This window comes from Chenopodium album, chromosome 9 (genome assembly GCF_948465745.1).
Source record: "Chenopodium album chromosome 9, dcCheAlbu1.1, whole genome shotgun sequence".
NCBI lineage: Eukaryota > Viridiplantae > Streptophyta > Magnoliopsida > Caryophyllales > Amaranthaceae > Chenopodium > Chenopodium album.
In genome coordinates, this window is record NC_137842.1 from 39,939,637 (window position 1) to 39,964,161 (window position 24,525).

The 24,525-nt window shown below is 41.6% G+C and overlaps 2 protein-coding genes and 1 pseudogene across 2 annotated transcripts; 2 read left to right on the forward strand and 1 right to left on the reverse strand.

Annotated features, from left to right (window-relative positions):
* The first annotated feature begins 5,342 nt into the window (after positions 1–5,342).
* LOC145557629 (uncharacterized) lies at positions 5,343–6,503 on the forward strand. The gene has a single exon (XM_081618804.1). The coding sequence runs from the start codon at positions 5,343–5,345 to the stop codon at positions 6,501–6,503; it is 1,161 nt and encodes a 386-aa protein (XP_081474930.1).
* Positions 6,504–8,972: 2,469 nt separating this feature from the next.
* Positions 8,973–9,071, reverse strand: LOC145561168 (small nucleolar RNA R71; annotated as a pseudogene).
* A 14,355-nt stretch (positions 9,072–23,426) lies between these two features.
* LOC145557630 (uncharacterized) lies at positions 23,427–24,230 on the forward strand. Its single transcript, XM_081618805.1, has one exon. It carries the CDS (start codon positions 23,427–23,429, stop codon positions 24,228–24,230), a length of 804 nt encoding a protein of 267 aa, XP_081474931.1.
* Positions 24,231–24,525: the final 295 nt, after the last annotated feature.

Here is a 24,525-nt window from a genome sequence, read left to right on the forward strand (position 1 = left end):
AACTAAACTTCAAAAGCTTGCCCAAAAAAAAACCTAAACAAACTACTAAGGCGAGGGAAACTTGTATGCTTCTGAATCTACATCAGAATCCCCGGGAGAGTAGTGATATATGTTACCACCAATTTCATCCTTAGAGTTGATATCCCACTCCCCGGAATCCACTTGTTGTTCCTCATCATCATCATCCCCTGCCTCTTCTTCGAACACTTCACCCTGCACCTGCTCCTCTTGAGGTTCACCCTCCTCATTCACCTCCTTCTTCTTCCTCATCACCTTCCTCATCTTCCTCATCTTCTTTATCATCTTCCTCCTCATCATCTTCCTCATCTTCTTCCTGCTCCTGTTCTACTTCAGGCTGAACTTGCTCGTGAACCACCGGTGGTTCCTGTGGTTCCTGATGAACCACAACAACAGCCTGATCAGCACCTTCCACGTGCACTTCCTCAGCGACTCGACGAGGGACCTCTTCAATAAACTGAACATCCTCATCATCTGAGGAAATCTCCATGTCAACAGCCCTACCCTCGACATTAGCCACCACACCAGACGACTCTCCTACGGCAGCCACAGACCTTGACGCCTTTGACTTAGAACCAACTTCCGCCTCACCATCACTACCACTATCAATATCTATAACACCAACACAATCACTATCAACCCTAACCCTCTTATGCCCTGTTATTTTTTTTTCAACACCCTTAAATTGAGAAATTTCATCCTCCAACACATCCAACTCCATCCGTAAAACTTTGAATTTCCGATCAGCCTCTGTACGGACATGTAAATTCACGGCTAAGGAATCTTCAAGTTCGGATTTCCTCCTTAACAACGACATAAAATACGATTTTTGATGTTCGCCTGAAACAGGAGGAAACTTTGACGACGAACCACCATTAAAATCAGCCATTTTAAGTAGAGGATGGAAATTCAGAAGAACTCAAAGTGTATCTCTTTGAGATCGCTTTTAGGAAGGAGAATTTCACAAAGAAAAACCGCTAAAAAAAAGAAATAAATAGCAAAATGAAACCATTATGTCAATTTCTTGTCTCTTCATCTGCAATTTGCTACAGTGAATTAGTGCCATTGAAAATCGTAATGCATGTTTCTTCTTATTTTGTTTGTAATAACACTGCAAATGTACTACACAAGAATAAGAATGAGAACATTCTAAAAATAGCAAAAAAGCTGAAAATATACTATGTACAATCTAATTAATAAAAAATCAGCGTACTAACAAGATATCGCTCCGGAAAATCACTCGGGTAATTAAAACCTGTATTGTCTTTAAAAAAACGGACTCGAAACTTTCAACTTTAGAACCAAAAAAAGTACTACTAGCAAAACATTTTCACTTACTCTATAATCACTTAGATAATTAAAACCTTATTGAATTTTATTTAGTACACGTAATTATTGTTATTGGCTTTTTTAAAGTACTCATTATTGTTAGATTGTCACGTTGCTACTAGGGAAAAAAACACAACAATTCATTATCGCAGCGGAAAATAACTCGGGAATTTAAATTAGTCAAAGTGGTTTTTTTTTGACAAAATGAGTATTAATTCTCGATTAATTACACATTAAATTGTTTATGCATAGCTTTGCAGAAGTCTGGTTTAGAATTTGTGCTGAGGAAAAAAATGATTGATTATATTTGTTTTTATTTTATGCTGTTGATTTATGTCATAAATTAGTGTTTTAAAATCGAATTAGTTGAAGTGATTAACTGTCATGGCAACTTCCTTCATCTGATGAGTAGCGCAAATGAGGCATGATTGATAGTAGGGACTTTGGTGGAGATATTGACAACTTTGACAAGGATGTATATAGATGACTTGTCCTTGTTCCATTTTCTAAAATACTTGAAAATTAAGAAAAGCTTTAAAAAAATCCCAATTATAAAAGGCTTTGAAAATTATAAAAAGCTATCGAAGTTATAAAATGCTTAAAAATTTATGAAAGGCTTTGAAAATTCACAATTACATAAATTAAAATCCTTTATTTTCCACAAATAGAATACCAAATTAAGTCATTCATTGAAATTCTTGAAAGTGAATAGAAACTTCAAGAGGAATAATGGTTTCCCGAATTTGCTATTGTTTTTTTCCAAGCAGATTGCCCTTACTTTCAACTATTCAATCTTTGTTTATCCACTTTTTCTACTCCAACATTCATTTATGTATTATCTTACTCTCTTTTCTAAACCGAATCAAAATTTTCTCCATGAAAGGAAAAAAAAAAAAGAAAAAAAAGAACACTAGCCATGTTTTAAATCAACTTGAAAAATTGATACTAATTGGAAAAATTTATAGACAAAATTTCACACTTACTACATCTTGGATGCCCTAAACTTTGATGAAAATAAAAACTGATATATATGACTTAAGGATTATAAAAACTCTTATTAAACTAATTAAATTATAATTTTATAATATTATATTTCGATAAAACAGATTAATTCAACTCAACTATAAATAAATTATAAATATTACACCAAAAATATTTATAATTAAAATATAAATTAGAACCCTTTAATTTTCCATTTTTTAGGCAGTTTTTGAGGAAAAATTATTACACAATACTAAATACATAGTTTAAATTAAAATTAAGAATTTCGATCAACAATATCAACACCTAATATTTACCATTTTTAATTATCGCGCGCCTCGCGCGCGATAGGACAACTAGTAGAGAAAAAAGATGGTCGAAGAATAAGAAAAGAATCCAAATTCGAATCGAAATAAAACTCCATGGACAACAGTTTTTGCGGATTTTGTTTTTATCATATCTTTTGATCCAGAAGTCCAAATAAAGCATACAATATGTCGTTGGAAAGCCCTTGAAGTCTAATTTCCCACCCAATTAAAATCATTAAAATATTTTGTGGATAAAAAGATATGGTCGAAATAGTAGGACAATATCAGTTTTGGATAGAGTTTCATGTTCCATTCAAATCTTTTTTGTTATAGCTCAGAATTAATATTATAATAATCATTGGAAAGATAATTTCAAGATCTATCCAACCATAGAAGATTTGGATAAAGATTATGAGGCACGAAAATAAAATCTGAATATATTCCACTTCGTACAAAACAAGGGTTCTAAAAAGTAGTTGTTTGGGCCTAGTCCATTGTCCTAAGCCTAGTGACCTGGAATTACGAAAATACCCCTCCATGATCCAGCCCATCATTAGTCAGAGCAAAGTACGGATTTACCCCTAATCTGTCTAAACAAGTACAACTTCTGCCACCTGAAAGTACATCTATAAATAGCTCTCCAATCATTAATGATGGTAACTTTTTCCTAATTCTCTAATCTTCTCTCTCTACTTTCTCTCTCTAAAGTACTCTTTCTCTCTCTACTTTCTCTCACTAGAAAGTACGTTCGCTGACTTAAGCATCGGAGGGGCTTTCCCGGGTCACACCCCCATGGCAGTTAACCTTCTTTCTCTTTTGCAGGCCTAGCTCTCGGACAGCAAGGCATAGCTGAAGGAAATTCGGACATTCATTGGACAAAAATCTAGGACATCTTGATTACCCTTACTACCTCAAGACTCCCAGGAGCATTCTGTTTACAGAAACAGGTGGCGCCAACTGTGGGGATAACAAACAAAAAGTCATGGTGAACACTAGGCGTCCCCGGAGCACTCATCAAGATGATATTAGGCAAGCTCTGATTCTCTAAGCTAGGAACCCTCACGTAGTCGAGGAGATTTTACCTAGGACTCGTAGTGAGCTTGAGAGAGAAGTGAACAGCCCCCAGGTGGTCACTCGCCGAGACTTGGATCAGCTGGTAGTCCAAATCAACAGAAACTTGGAGGAAAGCCTCAGGGCACTTATCAACCAAGGAGTAGGGCAAGGCAGACAGGGGAGCGCTCCGCAGCCTAATCCTCCGCCTCACGTGTCCCATATCCATCAAGCCTCCTCTCGGCCTCAACATCAGACATCTCGCCGCTCTCAGCCCGATCAGTCCCATGACCCCCCAGCGGGAGACAAGGCAGCCAAGCAGGCTAAGAGATGCTAGAGAGATTATCAATGACCGAAGGCTGAAGGATGGCACTCTAGATGGCTGAGAGATAATCAACTCCAAGAGGGAGAACTCCAAGGAAGATAACAACCCCCCCCCCCCCCCCCCGAGAGGTCGAACTAGAGTTCACTCTCGGCATGGGTCAACAAGGTACCGAGATAGCATGATTCACTCGGCTACCTCTAGACCAAGAAGAGGAACTAATCAGCCCGCTCGTTCAGTAAGCAAAAGCCCCGAGCGTCCTTCCTCCCCCAGGCCACGGAGGCTCGGGATTGTCAAGAACATCACCCCCTTCAGCCAGGAGATAATGAATACCCCTATTCCTCCCAAGGTCAAGATCCCTACATTGGACCCTTATGATGTAAAGACAGACCCGACGGACCATCTGAACGCTTACAAAGCACAGAAGGAGTCCAAACCGGGTGTGAGGCCTCATGGTGTAGGTTCTTCCCTACTACTCTCAAGGGTATAGCTCAGACATGTTTCAACAACCTTACCCCCGGGAGCATAAGAACGTTCGACATGTTAGTAACTCAGTTCAAAAAGCACTTCATCGCTGGGAGTAGGCAAACAAAGACTAGCGTTCATTTGATAACGGTGAAGCAAGGGGAGAATGAAAGTCTTAAGGACTACATCAAGAGGTTTAACACCGAGTCTCAGCTCATCCCCGACCTCCAAGACAATGTTGCTTCCACAGCCCTCCTCTTCGGGCTCAAGTCTAACAAGCTGAAGTTTGAACTTGTCCATGACAAGGTGAGCACCTTCTCTGAAGCCATGGAGAGAGCTGAAAGGATCATTGAAGCTAGTGAGGTGTGCAAGGCACCCGTAGAAAATAACAAGGGGAACAGGAATCGAAGGCCGAGGAGGGCTGAGAGTGATGATGAAGGACTCAAGTACAATGCTGATAGGCGTGAGATCTATTTGGACATAAATCACAAGGCTATTCTTCCTAAGCCTAACCCCATGAACACGCCGATAGAGCAGAGGAACAAGAAGGTTTGGTGTGAATACCACAAGGAGTGTGGTCATACCACCCGGAACTTCAGAGAGCTTAAGAGAGCCCTTGACAAGCTAGCTGAAGAGGGAAAGCTTAACAGATATCTCAAGTCCCCCCCCCGAAGGATAAGCAAAGCAAGGCCGCCAAGGAAGTGCAAAAAGCCCATAGCTCAGCTGACACTAACTTGAGCATCAATGTCATAGCCGGAGGGTTTGCCTCCGGGGGTTTGTCTAATAGGGCACACAAAAGTCACTTGCGGTCGCTCGAAGAGCCCATCTATGATATCGGCACTCCCTCATCTGCCCCGAAGGACCCCCTCATGGTATTTGGGGATGACAAAGGAAAAAAGATTCAAAGGCCTCATGATGACCCCTTAGTGATTCATATGAAGGTGGCCAATGCTAAGGTGAAGAAGATCTTAGTAGATAGTGGAAGTTCAGTGGATATCATCACATGTAAATGCATCGAGCAAATGCGTTTTGGAAGAAGTGACCTTACACCCCTAGAGAAACCCTTAGTGGGATTTGGGGGGCATCATGTATACCCCTTGGGAACGATCAAGCTTCCTGTTCGTTTGGGAGAAAAGAACAAGGGGAGAAGTTTGGTTCACACGTTCTTAGTTGTGGATACCCCTCTGCCATACAACATGATTCTTGGCCGACCCCTTCTCAATAGGGTTAAGGCTGCCATCTCAACCTATCACTTACTCCTCCAATTCGAGACCGATGATGGATCGGTGGGCAAGATATTTGGAGATCAGTTTGAGGGAAGAAAATGCTATGTAGATAGCTTGAAGTCACTTGAGAGCTCCGTCAATCAGGAGGACAAGGGGGCCATGAGGAAAGCCATGGAAATTGATGAAACTCCGCACCCAGTCATGAGCATTTACATGGCTGAGAATCCAAAGCAATACGGTAGGCCTAGGCCTATTGAAGAAGATGAGAGAATACCCTTAGGGGATGATCCCGCTCGGACCGTGAGGGTGGGAAAGAGCTTGGACCCCCAGCTCAAGGAAGAAATCATTCAAGTACTTAGAGAGTACAAAGACATCTTCGGTTTTACAGCAGATGAAATGCCGGGCATAGACCCCGAGGTAATGACTCATGAGCTGAACATCAAAGAGGGCTACAAGCCCGTCAAACAAAATCTCCGACATGCTGGGCCGGAGAGAAACAAAGATGTAGCCGCTGAGGTTAAAAACCTTCTCGAAGCGGGTTTCATTCGAGAATGCCAATACACCGAGTGGTTATCCAATGTAGTGCTGGTTAGGAAGCCCAACGGTTCTTGGCGCATGTGTGTGGATTTTACAGATTTAAACAAGGCATGCCCGAAAGATGATCACCCTCTTCCTAAAATTGATAGGTCGGTGGATTCGACCGCTGGTCACGCCCTCCTAAGCTTAATGGATGCCAATGCGGGGTATCATCAGATCCCCATGTCAGAGAAGGATCAAACCCACACAACCTTTATCACTTGCTAAGGGGTGTATTGCTATAATGTGATGCCCTTCGGCCTGAAAAACGCTGGGGCTACCTACCAGCGTCTGATGAACAAAATCTTTGAAGGGCAACTAGGTCGGAATGTTGAGGCCTATGTTGATGACATGATAGTGAAAAGTGATGAGTGTCATTTATGGCACTCATAGGGTAGTCTTTTAGGGTTATTTCTTTCCCTTTTTCATGCTTTCTTCTCTTATTTTTGGTCCTTTTTCCTTTAGTTTCTCTTTCTCCTCTTTTCTTTATGGTTCTCGTGTTTGTCTCGTGTTTTCCTTTCATTTGGCTCTTTTTCCCTTTTTTTTCCTTTCTTTGTTTGCTTGTGTAGGTATTTAGAGAATCACCTTTGCAAAGGAATCAAGTTGGGAACTTAATGACCAAGTAAGGAAGAAGCATTTGGCTAGAGAGGGCTTAGAGAGGCCTTGGAGAGGCCTCGGAGAGGTCTCCAAGGTATTTCCAACAGGCCGCGGGCGCGGGTCAGTGGAGCCGCGGGCGCGGGCTCAAGAAGAGCAAATTGCAAGATTTTGGAAGGAGCTTCCCGCGGTTGCCCCGCGGGCTCTCTGCGGGCGCGGGAAATCTGGAGAGGGCGCTCCATCTCAGAGAGACCGCGACCCCCTGATTGAGTTTTGGGAGAAGGGGATTAGCCGCGGGCGCGACATCTTTGGCCGCGAGCGCGGGTTTATCTTGCCGCGGGCGCGGGTGTTGCCCAGAAAGCCCGCGGAGGGTTCCGTACCCATTTCTCTGCGGCCGCGAATTCATCGAGAGAGACCGCGGGATTTGCCGGTTTCTTCTTTAATTATAAAAAGAATTGTAATTCCTTTTTGAAACCAACTTTTTGATAATATTTCATTAGCTTAGTTTTAGAGAGAGAATTTAGAGAGAGGTTAGAGAGAAGTTCTTGGTTTTGGATTTGTAACTCAACATTTGATCAATCAAGTTTGGATTTCTTCATTTTCAATCATCAATATTAGTGAGAATCTGTTCCTTCTTTCATCTCTTACTTACTTGCTATTTGATTTATGCTTGTTGCTTGTTTTTCTTTGGATTTGAATTTGATATTGTTGAATATTTTGATTTCTCTTAGATTTTGATATAGAATGAAGATTAATGCAAATTCTAGTTATTTGTTCTTGAATTTCACCATGATTAGTGAGTAGATTAGTTGCTAGGGAAAGGGGGAAGCATGTTTGATTAATGAAATTGCTAGTTGATGCTTTTTGATTGATTGATTTGTTGCAATTAAATTGGTTGACATAGTTTTGCATGTGATTGATTAGACTAGGAGTGATCAACCTATAAGATTAATCTAGATTGCATTGCAACTCTTAATAACATGAACAATTGAATTGAAAGTTGCTCTAATTGATTGGTTTTGCTTGTGATTCTTCTTGATTTGCCTTTCATAGTGACACCTAGATTGGCCTATAGGAGATAGCATTTGAACTCTCTTGATTGCTACTATTGTTTGTCCATTGCAATACTTGAATTAATTGATTGAGCTCTAAACTAGCATTATCATTGAACTTGCATGTGGAACCCATATCCCTAGTGTTTAGACCTTTGTTTTACTTGATTAGACTTGTTTTAGTTTACCATAGTGCCAACCATAATCTCAACTCCATCTTCGAGGTAGCTTGACTTAGACTCTAGTTTTCATCATTGCATTCCATAGGGATCGACCCTTAACTTGCCCTATATTCATATAAGATTGGTTAGGTGTTTACAAATTTAGTTTGACTTGGGGGAAGGGTAGATAACGACATACATTTTCCTCTTGTCAAAATGGCGCCGTTGTCGGGGAGTGCTATTAGTGTTTAGTTTTTGTTGTTGAGTCTACTTCATTTTAATTGAAAAAAAAAATACAAAAAGATTTTGTTTCTTTAGGCTACACTTGTAGCCGTGCTACTAATATTTTCTTTGAAGTTTTGCATGCATAGAGCTCGTGATCGATCCATTTTGCCTTTTGACCCGGAAATCGAAAGGACTCTCTCAAGGAGAAGAATAGCTAATCGATCCTTGGGGTATAGTTCTTCAACTGAAGAAGAGATTGAAGAAGATCAAGGCATGGGAGAAAATCCGAGAGTGGACTTGAAGGAGATAGGAATACCCAGTGCTTATAGGTTTAAGAGCGACATAGCTCCGCCTACAACACCGGCAAATGATTTCGAGATTCGGCCGGCCATGATCCCCTTAATTGAGAGGAGGCAATATAGTGGGGCTAAGAATGAGAGCCTGTTGAACCATCTTAAAGAATTTGAAAAATATTGCAACACCATCAAAGTCAACGGAGTTTCTCAAGAGTTCATACGCCTCAAGTTGTTCCCCTTCTCTCTCATAGGAAGATCCTTAGAGTGGCTAGATAAAGAAGCGAAGCCCAACTCCTTGAGAACATGGGATGATGTTACAAAGGCCTTCTTGTCCCGCTTCTACCCTCAAAAGAAGACGGCGGAGGCAAGAGCCTTGATTCAAGGGTTCAAGCAAAGGCCAAATGAAAGCCTTTACGAAGCATGGGAGAGATACAAAGAGTATCAAAGGGAGTGCCCTCACCACGGAATCCCAACATACCAAGTGGTCCAAATCTTCTATGGCGGTTTAAGTCCCCAAGGCAAGTCATGCCTTGATGGGGGGGCCGGGGGTCCTATCATGAACAAGACCGAAGAAGAAGTGGTGGACATTATTGAGGACATGGTGACGTACTATAGAGATTGGCAAGATGGGGAGAGAGACTCTTCAAGCAAGCAATCGTCGTTGTACTCGGTGGACCATCTAAATGCGATCAACAACCTTTCCTCCCAAATGACAAACTTGGGAAAGGAGATGACCGCAATCAAAGCCAAGTTGTAGAACACTTCTTCTTCTTCCCAAGCTTCGAATCTTCCCTCCCAATTTAAGGGGAGAGGTACTCCTTCTAACTCTCAACCCCCTCCCTCTTCACATAATATGCCTATGGGTTGTTTGTTTTGTGATGCATATGGATCGTATGATCATGACTCTAGTAATTGTCCTAATGAATGTGTTGATGAGTTTGATAACAATGAGAGTGAGCATGTGAATTATGTGTCAAATAATAATGCTCAAAGGTTTGATAATCAAAGAGGTCAATGGAATAGGAATTACCAAAACCAAGGCAATTTTGACAATTATAACCAAGGTGGTGGTTATAGAAATCAAGGGAACCAATAAGGTTCTCGTGGTAGCTATAATAACTAAGGTTATAGTGGCCAAAATCAAAGCCAAAATTATGGTAATCAAAACCAAGGTTATGGAAATCACAACCAAGGTAGTGGTAACCATAATCAAGGTGGCGGTAACCATAATCAAGGTTATGGTCAAAATCAAAATAGGGGTACTTGGAACAACCAAGGGAAGGGCAATTTTCAAAATAATGCTCAAAGAGGTCCCCCACCAGGATTTGTTCCAAGGACTCAAGGAGAAAATTCCTATTCACAACCTTCTTCACCTAGGACCAATTTGGAAGAAATAATTGAGAATCAAACCAAGTTGTTGAACACATACATGACCGTTAGTGATAAGAAGTTCAATGAAATGATGACCCACAATAAAATGCTTGAAAACCAAATTTCTCAACTTGCTAATGCTTTGAAAGATCATGCAAGCCCTTCTTCTTTACCTTCCCAAGGTCTTGATCCCAAGAAACACGTGAATGCTATTGTTACAAGGAGTGGTAAGGTTCTTGAGGAGAGATTACCTAGGAAGGGTGAGGATAAGAAGATTCCTAAGGAAGCCTTGGTTGAGAATGAGGGGGATAGGGCATCATTGGATGAGGTTGTGGTTGAAACACCTAGAGAGGTGAGAGTAGAGAAAGAAATTGTGAAACCCAAGCTCCCTTACCCACAAAAATTCATGAGACACAAATTGGATGAACAATTTGGGAGATTCATTGATATGCTAAAACAACTTCATCTTTCTCTACCTTTTACCGATGTGATCAACCAAATGCCAAATTATGCCAAATTCCTCAAGGACATTTTGAGTGGGAAAAGGACTTGTGAGGTTGTGTAAACTATCAATTTGACCGAAAATTGTAGTGCTATCATCATGAACAAAATGCCACCCAAATTGAAAGACCCTGGAAACTTCTCCATCCCTTGTGCCATTAACAAGATGCAAATTGATAATGCCTTATGTGACTTGGGAGCTAGTGTGAGCATAATGCCATATTCGGTTTATCAAAGACTTGAACTAGGGGAACTCTTACCTTCTAACATTACCTTGCAATTAGCCGATAGGTCAATCAAGTTTCCAAAAGGTAAGGTAGAAAATGTTCCATTGAGGGTTGGGAAGTTTGTGTTCCCGGTGGATTTTATTGTGCTTGAAATAGATGAAGATGCTACCATTCCAATCATTTTGGGTAGACCCTTTCTTGCTACCTTGGGTGCTATGATTGATGTGAGGAGTGCAAAGATTTCCCTTAAGGTAGGAGATGAGGTCATTGAATTTGATTTGAATGAAAGCATGAAGTATCCATCTTCTTCTCTAGAAAATTGCATGATGATTGATTCACTTGATCATGTTGTGTCTTCCATGCATGAGCACTTGCTCACCTCTAACGATGCTCTTGAGAATGTTTTGTTGAACAAGGACAAAGTAGGTACACCATGCAAGGAAGTGGCATTCTATGAAGAATTGCTTAATGGAAGCATGGAGGAAGTGGATGAGCAAATGTGCTTAAAAATCTCAAGCCAAGAAGCTTTGCAAGCGGCCACATCAAAGGAAGGTAATAGTGTGCCTATGGTAGAGCTCAAACCTCTACCATCACACCTTAGGTATGAGTTCTTGGGCCCTCATTCCACTTATCTCGTGATAGTTAGTGCATCCTTGAGCGTGAGCCAAGCTCAAGCGTTATGTGGTGTTTTGAGAAAGCACCAAGGTGCTTTGGGGTACACAATTGATGATCTTAAAGGTATAAGCCCCGCCTTGTGCCAACACCACATAACACTTGAGGAAGGCACCCTTCCTTCTATTGAACGACAAAGAAAACTACATCCCCAAATGGGAGAGGTAGTTAAGAAGGAGATCACCAAGCTATTGGATGCGGGAATCATATTCCCCATCTCTAGCTCAAGGTGGGTCTCCCCCGTGCATGTCGTTCCCAAGAAGGGGGGCATAACCGTGGTTGAGAATGAGAAGGGTGAGCTCAATCCAACTAGGACGGTCACGGGTTGGCGGATGTGTATAGACTATAGACGTCTAAACACATCCACCAAGAAGGATCACTTCCCTCTTCCATTTATTGATCAAATGCTTGAAAGACTAACAAGGCACAAGTTTTATTGTTTCCTCAATGGATATTCGGGATTCTTCCAAATCCCCATCCATCCCGATGATCAAGAGAAAACTACGTTCACATGTCCTTATGGGACCTTTGCCTATCGAAGAATGCCCTTTGGGTTATGCAATGCACCCGCTACATTCCAAAGGTGCATGATGAGTATTTTTGGGGATATGTTGGAGGAAGAAATGGAGGTCTTCATGGATGACTTTTCGGTGGGGAGTGTCTCATTTAAGGAGTGCCTTGTGAACCTTGAGAAGTGTTTGGAAAGATGTGTTAAGGTCAATCTTGTTTTGAATTGGGAGAAATGTCACTTCATGGTGGAGGAAGGTATAGTGCTTGGGCACAAGATTTCAAATAGAGGCATTGAGGTGGATAAGGCAAAAATAGAAGTGATTGAGAAACTTCCACCTCCGGTGAATGTCATGGGTGTGAGATCGTTCCTTGGTCATGTGGGTTTCTATAGGAGATTCATCAAGGATTTTTCACTTATTGCTAAGCCCCTAAATGACCTTCTTCAAAAGGATGTTGAGTTCATTTTTGATGACAAATGCTTAAAGGCATTTGATAGATTGAAGAAGGCCCTAATCTCCACTCCTATTGTTCAAGCCCCAAGGTGGGATCTTCCTTTTGAATTGATGTGTGATGCAAGTGATTGGGCTATTGGAGGTGTTTTGGGACAACGTGTAGACAAGAAGCTTCATGTGATTTACTATATGTCCAAGACACTCAATGGGGCTCAAAAGAACTACACAACAACGAAAAAGGAATTTTTAGCAATTGTGCACTCTTTTAAGAAATTCCGTTGTTACTTGTTGGGTTCCAAGACTATAGTCTTCACGGATCACGCGTCCCTCAAGTATCTCTTTGCCAAGAAAGAGTCCAAGCCTAGGTTAATTCGATGGGTGCTTGAATTTCAAACTTTTGAGATTGAGATTAGGGACAAGAAGGGTGCAGAGAATGTTGTGGCGGACCATCTTTCTCGCCTTGAGGGTGATCACATTCATGATGATGGTTCACCAATTGAGGATAGAATGCTTGATGACTTCTTATATGCCATAGAGGTGAAGGAACTCCAATGGTATGCCGACTTGGTGAATTTTCCAGCATGTGGGGAGTTTCCACCCTCTTTCTCAAAGAACCAAAGGAAAAAAATCAAAAGAGAGGCAAGACATTACTTGTGGGATGATCCCATCCTATACAAACGAGGGGTTGATGGCTTACTTAGGCGTTGTGTTCCAAATGAAGAGGTGCCTAGTGTTTTAAGGATGTGCCACTCGGACCCTAGTGGTGGGCATATGGGTGTTTCCAAGACCGCTACCAAGGTTCTTCAATGTGGTTTGTGGTGGTCGCATCTCTTCAAGGACTCATGGGGCTTTGTGAAGTCATGTGACCGATGTCAAAGGGTTGGGAATATCTCCTAGAGGAATGAGATGCCTCAACAGCCCATTCTTGAGTTAGAGGTGTTCGATGTTTGGGGGATTGACTTCATGGGACCATTCCCATCTTCATATGGTAATCAATTCATACTTGTGGCTGTGGACTATGTTTCTAAATGGGTTGAGGCCATTGCCTCCCCTACTAATGACCACAAAGTAGTGTTGAAGTTGTTCAACAAAATCATCTTCCCAAGGTTTGGCGTGCCTAAGGCTGTGATAAGCGATAACGGATCTCATTTTGTTCACTACGCCTTCAAAAAGATGTTGAGGAAACATGGAGTGCATCAACGGTTCGGCCTTCCATATCATCCTCAATCGAGTGGCCAAGTCGAGGTCTCCAACCGTCAAATAAAGCTCATTCTTGAGAAGACGGTTGCAAGGAATAGAAAGGATTGGTCAGAAAAGTTAGATGATGCTGTTTTGGCTTATAGGACGGCTTTCAAGACACCTATTGGTACCACTCCATATCGCCTTGTCTATGGCAAATCATGCCATCTCCCGGTAGAGCTTGAACATCGTGCCTTATGGGCCATCAAGAAGATAAATTTTGACTTAGCTAGTGCGGGGGAGAAGAGGTGGTTGGATCTTCATGAGCTTGAGGAACTTCGACTTGATGCTTACGATTGTGCTAGCACCTACAAGGCTCGCTCCAAGGAGGTTCATGACAAGTTGATTGAGAAAAACGAGTTTTGTGTAGGTGACAAAGTCCTCCTCTACAATTCAAGGATGAAGTTGTTCCCCGGAAAGCTCATGTCAAGAAGGAGTGGACCATTCTTGGTGAAAGAGGTTTTTGATAATGGTTCCGTGGAGATTTCTCCTTTGAACACCTCATCTTCATTCAAAGTTAATGGTCATCGGCTCAAGAAGTACTATGATGGAGTGTTTGTTGGACTTGTTCACAAAATGATTCTTTTTAAGCCACCTTGAGATGGTGGTGCACGTCGAGCTAACGACGTTAACCAAAAGCGCTTACGGGAGGCAACCCGGATTCTCATCTAATTTCTTTTTCCTTTCTTTTCTTTTATTTTTCCTTGATTGGTTTTTAATTTTATTTTTGATTTGGTTTTGTGTTTGTTTTGTAGGTCGCCTATTATCATCACTTGTTGAAAAGAAGGGGTTTGAAGAAGAGTTTAGAGTGCAGAGGAGAGGGCTCCCCGAGGGCTAGGAGAGACCTCGGAGGCCTTTTCACCTTTTTGAAGAATTTCGATCCAGGAACTTCCCGCGGTTGCCCCGCGATCTCTCCGCGGGCGCGGGAAGTTTTGGAGAGACCTCGGAAAATTTGGAGAGGGCGCGGCCCTCATATCAAGAAAAATTGAAATATCATTCCAGGGACTTCCCGCGGTCTCTCCGCGGGCGCGGGAGGTTTTGGAGAGGGCGCGTCATGTCTGGAGAGGGCGCGGCCTAAATTCAAGCAAATTTGGAACTCCATTCCAGGGACTTCCCGCGGTTGCCCCGCGGTCTCTCTGCGGGCGCGGGAGGTTTTGGAGAGGGCGCGGCAAATCAGGAGAGGGCGCGGCCCCCGTTAGGTATAAAAATTCTAAAAACTCCAGGAGGTCCCCGCGGTTGCCCCGCGGTCTCTCCGCGGGCGCGGGAGATTTGTCGCGGGCGCGACATATTCAGGAGAGGGCGCGGCGATCTGGGTTTATTACCCAGGCACGCCCCTCTTCTCTCTCTCCTCTCTTATTTCCTCTTCTTCTCCTTTTTTTCCCCTTTCTCTCTCTACCTCCTCTCAAACCCTAACCCCAAAACATCAATTTCTCACAAATTTCTTCAACTTTTGCTTAAAATTTTCACAAATTCTTCCATATTCCTCTATTTTCAACACTCCTAATCTTCTTTCTCGTGATTTTTCGGGAAATTTTGGGTCTTTGAAGTGCCTTGAGTTTAATTTGAGTCTCTAATCTTGGTATACTTCTAACCTTTGTAATATTTTTGTCAATTCCAATTGATTTCTTTACATTAGTTTGTTTACCTAGATTTTGAGCATGATTTTTGTGTTTTATGGTTGATTTATGGGAAATTTGGTATATTTGGGTGATTGTTACTTTTTCTTGTTGATTCATGATTATATTGATGAATGATTGTTGATATTGTTGTTTGTTGTTTGATTTTGGTTGTTGTGTTGGTTGGAACAGGTACCTTGTAGTTTGTGGTGGTTTGGTTGGATTTGTAAGGAGGTTTGTGAGTAATTTTGGTGGAAGTTGTTTTGTTTGAGGGAGTTTGTTGTGTTCTTGTGAATTGTGTGAATTTTGTTTAAATGGATTTGATAAGAAGAGTCAAAAGTAGCAAGAAGCGCTCAAACCAATCCCCCGGCCAATCTTCTCAAGGCCAATCCTCAAACCCTCAACCCCAACCACATTCCACAACTCAAGATGATGCTCCTCCTCCTCCTCTACGCCCTCTCAAATTTTGGAACCGGTCTAAACAAACCCCCATCTATAAAAAAAATGAAAGACCGGAAGTTTAGACCCTCCCGCCATTACTTTCGTGAGGATATGGCCAAGCTAGGAATTGAAAATGACCTTGACATCCTTCTAGATAACCTAAGCTTGGGTGAGTTTCTAAAGTCGGCCCCTAGAACCTATTTGGAGCCGTCCATTGAGTTTTTCTCCACATTTGAGTTCAATAAGCTTGGGGAAACTGATTTTATTATATCCTTCCAACTCTTCAATGTCAAACACACCATGAACCTAGCCGAGTTCAATGTAGCCCTTGGTTTCAACCCCAATGGTGATATCTTCGAGCCCCTTATCTCCCTAGTCCAAACTGAGTATAATGAGGTTTCTTGGTGGAAAACCATAGCCAACAGGAGGGAGTTTGATTCGAAGAAGTCCCTTGCTAGTGAGATTATCCATCCGGCCCTTAGGATCCTTCATAGAATTCTTGGGTATTCTGTCTTTAATAAGCAAGATTTGGGGAAGTTATCTCGAGAGGAGATTATGGTGTTATGGATGGCTACCAAGCTGGAGTTAGGGTCAAGGATTAATTTTGGCTATATCTTCATGAATTGTTGTAAGGAGATAATGCATGGGGTCAAAACGGGGGAGATTCATTGTGGGGGCATGGTGACACGTCTTGTGTCGTATTTCAAGCAAGAGGGGTTCTTGAAGTCTTGCACTCCGGTTGGAAGGAGTGAAGACGTGTGGATTAGTTTGAAGCAAGTTAACACTTTGCGTTTCATAACTAGCACTAGGAGAGCCGACACTTACTCTTGGCTAGTGAGAAATACCCACCATTGCCTACTCCCTAACCCGGCCGCCACCTCCATCCTTTGTGAGGCTAGAAACATTTGAATGGTCCCTAGGGACAATAAGAGGATTGATGATGAGATGGAGGAGGATGATGAGATTGATGGGGGTGATGGGAATGATGAGGAAGAGGAGGAAGGAGGAGGAGAAGGATATGATGAAGAGCAACAACAACCGCCACTACAACAACAACATGAGCATTTTCATGATGATGCTCAGAGAAGAAGAAGAGAAAGGAGACATCAAAGACAATAACAACAACAAGATTTCCAAGGAGATGCTTATCTCCGAGAGATGGAGGCCATGAGAGCCAACATGGAGCGCATGCAATTGAGCATGCAAGGTATGTACTCGGACCACTAAACTTTGTCTTATCAAACTAGCGCCTTGTATGACGCTAGTGTGCGTAGGGGGGAGGTCACACCTCCGGTCAACTACCCTTATGTGCCGCCCCAACAAGGGCCGGTACCTTCATGGGGTGGTGACAACCTCCTTACGTACCCATATTGGCCCGGGGTTGAGGACCCCGATGTGCCAAGGCGCGACTTCCCACCTTATGATTATAGGGTCTCGGGGGGGGGAGTGATTATCGGGGTGATCTCGCATACTACTATGTTCACCCCCATCACCCCGAGCCCCTTGTTCAGCGTGAGCCCTATGACCAATTGACCCGATCCCAACTTGACCTATTCACGGGTCACTATGGATTTCCTCCCGGCTACACTGGAGGTTGGGATACGGGTGATGATGGTGCCGGCCCTAGTGGCCAATAGTCCCCTTACGCATGTTTGTTTCCCTTTTTGTTCTCCCCCTTCCATATTTTGCATGTTTGTAGGCATCGCGGTCGATGCCTTCATTTTGTGAGGGGGGAGGGTAAAAAAGGATGTTTTATGTTGGTTTGGGGAGGCACCTGGGGCTAGGTAGGAAGTCTTTGATAAGGCTTTTGGTGGATTTTTGCTAATGGTCTCGTTGGTCTGTTGCTTGTTGTTGTTTTGTTTCATTTCTTGATGTTTTTGGGAGTTTCTTGAGAAAGAAAAAAAATAAATAAAAATTTTGAAGATGATGGTTTCTCTAGCTTTTTGTATATAGTTTGTGTCTAAGTGTTTTATCGTTTGCTTTTGTTTGGAAGTTACTAACAATTTCATTTTGTATATATAGTTTTTTTTTCTTTACCTCACCTTGCTCGTAGCCTATGCTTTGGATTGCGGAACCTTTTGGAGAAGCACGTTCCTACTCCTTGGGTACTTTAATTTAGCACGGATGCTTGGTGAGGCCTTTCTTATTTTACCTCTTTATTTTCACTTCTTCATTTTCTTGGTTGCTTAGATTAGGATTAGATTTAGGAGAAGTTGAACGGTTCGAGGATGTATGAATTTAACACCTAGTGTGTTTGGGGTCTTTGGCGATGTGGCCATTAGACCGCTTGTATGTCGATTGGGATAAACGTGATATGATTGCATCTTTGCCCTTTTCCTCTTTCCCTTTCTTGTCCTTGTCTAAGTTTTCCATCTTCTTCTTTTCTTTTCTTTCCTTTTCTTTTAATCTTGTTTGTGTGCATAACTTTTTGAGGCTTTATTTTCACTCTTTCTCGTTTTGAAAATTGGACTTGTATGCAATGGACTTTTGCTTTTGAATAATAGTCTTCCTAGGTAATAATGGTATGCACGGTTTGAGATTACGTTTGGTTTATTCTAGGATAAAGCATGCTAAGATAGTTGTCTAGAACTAGGCGGATCATGAAGCCGGATTCTACTCGTTTGTGGCATGTTGGTAGTTTCTCCCTATCTTTGATTTGACAACCTTAGTGAGTTTTTGCTACAACCATGTGAGATTTATATTTGTTCAAGCTTTCATCATACTCTTGCATGAGCGGCATGGATCCTTGATTTTCGCAAACCTAATCTAGAATCTTAGCGTATGATTCCTAAGACCGTGACCGAACTACCTAGGAAGGACAAAGGAGCGCGGGGAAATTATGTCGTTGACTAACCTCCTCACGGCCAAACAAAATTTATTATAATCCTAAACTAACCCCTAAACAAGTCTAGTGGTAAGTTCGGAGTCGAACCACAAGGAACGGTAATGTTGGATTGTTCTCGATCTAATGCTTAAGCTACGCCGAAGTCGGTTTATGGATAGTGGACACTACAACTACACTAACACACATATAAAGATCATGATATTACAAAGTCTACTAGGAGCGAAGATCCACTTTGAACAATTAACAAGTTAATGGGAATCGATTTGATAATCAATCATGCAAAGAAAGAATTAAAATGGGAATTAATTACCATCAAGAGCAATCTCTCAAATTCCTAGCCTAGATCCCTTATTGACTAGGTGCATAGAAGAAATTTACCCAAAATGCAATCAAATATATAAATTCTAATTCACAATCCCTTGTCAAACTAGAACTAACATGCAATTAAGTTTGCTATCTTGGGAGATCAATCCAATCTAAAACAAACAACATGCCATCATCAATTCAATCAATTTAATCACACAATTATCATCAAATTTATCTCAAATAACTCAATTAACCATAACAAAGCTTCACTCAACACCTAGTAGAAGGAAATATACTCAAATATGATTAACAAAGCAATTAATAAAGCATAAAGAGAGAAGAGAGTAAGAAATGCTCATTGATATAAAATGGAGATCTTCAAATCATCCAATTCCTCCTTTGATTATTCAAAATCCATGAAAATCATTGTTTCTCTCACTTTCTCTCTCAAAAATTTGAGAGTTTCTCTCTCTAAAAACCAAAAACTAACCTAAAACTACTGAAAATATGAATTTTTCTCTCTAAAATGAGAAAAAAAAATCTATTTATAGCCCTTACTAAATTTCCTAGGAAGCTCTGCAAAAAGTCGAGCAGCGCGTAGAGGAGCGGGCGTGCAGGAGGTGGAGCGCCCGCTCCAGGTCCAGGAGCGGGCGTGCAGAAGGTCGGAGCGCCCGCTCCAAATCTGGAGGAAACAATTTGTTTTTTTATTTTGGATTTCCTGTGAGGAGCGGGCGTGCAGATTTTGGAGCGCCCGCTTCTGGTGGTGGAGCGCCCGCTCCAAGAACCGGAGCGCCCGCTCCTCTCGGACTGGGCAAACTACTCAGCTTCAAATGAGCATATCTCCCACGTTTTACATTCGAATTGAGCATATGACCTGTCGTTGGAAAGCTCTTGAGATAAGCTTTCATCTCCAATTGGAATCGCCCCAAAATGTTTTGTAGATCAAAAGATATAGGCGTTTGAAGTATGATGTTTGCAAATCAAGTGCACATTTCTTCATTACTTGTTCTTTTATGTTTTATATTTCTTCAATCTTGAGCAATGAACTTATCCAAGTGTTCCTAAACATAAGAGTAAACCAATAAAGTTTAATCTAATGTCATAAGCCACCAAAATATGCAAGAAAAGCCAAAATTGAGCAATAACGACATTTCACACACAAACATGACAAATGTAGTAAAACGCTATTAAAACCAAGTAAAAAGATAGAAAAACTATGAAAAACTAACTACAAAACTACTAAAAATAGCGACATAAATGACACTTATCAAAAGGAAACTTTTCGGGGAGGTATTTTCTTTTTCTAGGATAGTCCCTTTTTGTTTACTCTTTTTTTTTTTTTTTTTTGTTTGGGATACATTTGCCTACTTGTTACCCCTTTGAACCTTTTCCCTCTTTTCAAGCTGCATAATTAGATATCTTGAGCCTTTTGTTTCGTTCTCCTTCTTTTTGGTTTTTGTGAAGTAAGGGTCAATGCTTGGTGATTATGGTCTATGAAGTTGAAGTTTGGTTCGAATTGGTACACATAATTGAGTTGTTTATATTTGGTAAATAATGGCAAATGCTAATGTAAAAGTCGTCCTTTGTAAAAGAGGCAAGGATGTTAATAAATGCATATTTGAAAAAGCCGTCCGAATTGAAAAAAGGCAAGGACTAATGCTTTTAAGGAGTTCAAGAAAATACAAACAAATTTATAAATGAGAAAATGCAAAAAAAAAAAAAAAAAAGAGAAGAAAAACCATAAAAATTCAAGTGTCTTTCTCCTCTCTATGCATTGAGGACAATGTTTCTTTTAGCTTGGGGGGGGGGGGGAAAGCACTTGCGCTTTTTGTTTAATGATTGTAGATTGTTGCTTTGAATAAGCTTGGGGGTGTTAATACGTTTTTGTTTGGTGATTACTTAAGTTTGGTGTTGAGATTTGGCCGGTCTTTGCTTCACAATTTAGGATAACCACCAAATTTTATATTTTAGCCTACCTTAACCCTTCTTGCCTTACGTTACAACCTTTGGGAAGACCGTTGGACCTAGGAGTTGATTCTTTCATCGGTGGATGGAATCATAGGTTGTATACTAAGGAAAGGGGATGCGAAATAAAGATGTCGAGTAGCCCAAAATGTTGATCTTTTTCCGGTTCCTTCGCGGAATCTATAAGATGCTCACTAAGGGGAGACATGAGATTAGTAAGGGGAACGCGGTAAGACCGTTTGGGATGAAAGTGGAATGTGATAACTAGTTCCTATGCTTAGCATATTTATGTTTCAATCAACCTTACGTATCTTATAACGTGCATACCATAATTCACTTTAGAAAGGTTGTTATTCATTTGAATTATAGTCTCTTTGTAAAGTCCATTTCGTAAAGATTTTGTTTCCTTTTTCCTCTTTCTTTTCCTTTTCTGGTTTGCCTCTTGGGGATTTGGTGGAGAGTTATGGGTAAACTCTTAGGATACCCTTACGAGAGCATCACTCGTCCTCTAGGGCGATCTAGGGGTTTAAATGGCTTGTTGTAGCTAAAAACAACCGTGATTCCTACGACAGTGAGTCTTAGTGTAAATTCTCGCCCCTATTTTTCTTTTTGCTTCGAATAAGCCCTTCTTATTCCTTTTTAGCCTTTGTTTTGCTCGGGACGAGCAAAAGTCTAGCTTGGGGGAATTTGATGAGTGTCATTTATGGCACTCATAGGGTAGTCTTTTAGGGTTATTTCTTTCCCTTTTTCATGCTTTCTTCTCTTATTTTTGGTCCTTTTTCCTATACTTTCTCTTTCTCCTCTTTTCTTTATGGTTCTCGTGTTTTTCTCGCGTTTTCCTTTCATTTGGCTCTTTTTCCCTTTTATTTCCTTTCTTTGTTTGCTTGTGTAGGTATTTGGAGAATCACCTTTGCAAAGGAATCAAGTTGGGACCTTAATGACCAAGTAACGAAGAAGCATTTGGCTAGAGAGGGCTTAGAGAGGCCTTGGAGAGGCCTCGGAGAGGTCTCCAAGGTATTTCCAGCAGGCCGCGGGCGCGGGTCAGTGGAGCCACGGGCGCGGGCTCAAGAAGAGCAAATTGCAAGATTTTGGCAGGAGCTTCCCGCGGTTGCCCCGCGGGCTCTCCGCGGGCGCGGGAAATCTGGAGAGGGCGCTCTATCTTAGAGAGACCGTGGCCCCCAGATTGAGTTTTGGGAGCAGGGGATTAGCCGCGGGCGCGGCATCTTTGGCCGCGGGCGCGGGTGTTGCCCAGAAAGCCCGCAGAGGGTTCCGTACCCATTTCTCCGCGGCCGCGGATTCATCGAGAGAGACCGCGGGATTTGCCAGTTTCTTCTTTACTTATAAATAGAATTGTAATTCCTTTTTGAAACCAACTTTTTGATAATATTTCATTAGCTTAGTTTTAGAGAGAGAATTTAGAGAGATGTTAGAGAGAAGTTCTTGGTTTTGGATTTGTAACTCAACATTTGATCAATCAAGTTTGGATTTCTTCATTTTCAATCATCAATATTAGTGAGAATCTCTTCCTTCTTTCATCTCTTACTTACTTGCTATTTGATTTATGCTTGTTGCTTGTTTTTCTTTGGATTTGAATTTGATATTGTTGAATATTTTGATTTCTCTTAGATTTTGATATAGAATGAAGATTAATGCATTTTCTAGTTATTTGTTCTTGAATTTCACCATGATTAGTGAGTAGATTAGTTGCTAGGGAAAGGGGGAAGCATGTTTGATTAATGAAATTGCTAGTTGATGCTCTTTGATTGATTGATTTGTTGCAATTAAATTGGTTGACATAGTTTTTCATGTGATTGATTAGACTAGGAGTGATCAACCTATAAGATTAATCTAGATTGCATTGCAACTCTTAATGACATGAACAATTGAATTGAAAGTTACTCTAATTGATTGGGTTTGCTTGTGATTCTTCTTGATTTGCCTTTCATAGTGACACCTAGATTGGCCTATAGGATATAGCATTTGAACTCTCTTGATTGCTACTATTGTTTGTCCATTGCAATACTTGAATTAATTGATTGATCTCTAAACTAGCATTATCATTGAACTTGCATGTGGAACCCATTTTAGACCTTTGTTTTACTTGATTAGACTGGCTTTAGTTTACCATAGTGCCAACCATAATCTCAACTCCATCTTCGAGGTAGCTTGACTTAGACTCTAGTTTTCATCATTGCATTCCCTAGGGATCGACCCTTAACTTGCCCTATATTCATATAAGGTTGGTTAGGTGTTTACAAATTTAGTTTGACTTGGGGGAAGGGTAGATAACGACATACATTTTCCTCTTGTCAAAAAGCAAGGAAAGTCCGGACCACATAGCTGATCTAAGGGAAACATTCACAACCCTTAGAAAATATAAAATGAAGCTTAACCCCAGCAAGTGTGTCTTCGGGGTGCAAGGTGGAAAGTGTCTGGGCTTCATGGTTGATCAGCGGGGTATTGATGCCAACCCCGATAAGATTCAAGCTATTCTTGACATGGAATCCCCCCGAAATGTGAAGGAAGTGCAACGCCTTATAGGCTGCCTAGCCGCATTGGGGAGATTCCTTTCCCGATCAGCGGACAAGAGTTTATCTTTCTTCAAGGCCCTCAAGAGGCCTAAGTTCTTATGGGATGAGGAAGCTGAGAAAGCCTTCCAATAGCTGAAGGAACATCTAATGAACACTCCAAAGCTTATTAGTCCTCTCCTCGGGGAAACATTGTTCGTGTACTTGGCCATATCAGATTATGCCCTGAGTGCGGTTCTTGTTGCGGAAAGAGATGAAGGCCAAGTACCTGTCTATTTTGTTAGCCATGCCCTAAGGGGGGCTAAGACCCGATACACTCTCATAGAGAAGGTGGTGTACGCTTTAGTGATGGTAAGTAGGAAGTTGAAGCCATACTTTCAAGCACACCCGATCAAAGTCCTCACCAGCCAACCAATCAAGAAAGTGCTAGAGAGCAAAAATCACTCATCCCGAATGACAAATTGGTCGGATCAGTTAGCTGATTTCGAAATTGAGTTCGAACCCCGGAAGGCCATCAAGGCCCAAGCCTTAGCCGACTTCATAGCTAAATGCGCTCATAGGCCTACTCCAACAGACACATCCGCCCCTTGGGCTCTTTATGTGGATGGGTCGTCTAGTAAGGCCGGGAGTGGAGTTGGGCTAGTCATCATCTCCCCAGAGGGAGAGAAGTTTGAATATTCAGTCAAGTTTGCCTTCCATGCATCAAATAATGAAGCTGAGTATGAGGCTCTTATCTTGGGGCTGAACTTATGCAAATTCATGAAGATAAAATCCGTCCAATTATGCTCAGACTCACAGCTCATAGTGGGGCAAATGACGAAAGAATTTGAAGTAAAGGAAGAGAACATGAAAGCCTATTTTGAAAAGGCTGAAGGCTTGACAAGATCATTTGACAAATTCGAGATCAGGCACATCCCCTGCTCAGAAAACCAGCAAGCTGATGCTCTTGCCTGATTAGCAAGCTCAGCTGAGGGGATAGCCCCCCGAAACATCACGTGGAAAGTTTTAGAAAAGCCAAGTACCCAAAAGCCTGCTATCATGGACATTGATAGAGGGGAAACTTAGATGGACCAAATTATTCAATGCTTAAAGGGGGAGCTGCCCGAGGACACCCCAGACTTCAAATTGATCAAAAAGCGGAGTGAGTGGTTCTTACTTCATGATGGGATCCTCTACAAAAAATCCTTTACTCATCCGTTGCTGAAGTGCATAACCCCGGAGGAGGGGAATTATGTACTTAGAGAAATTC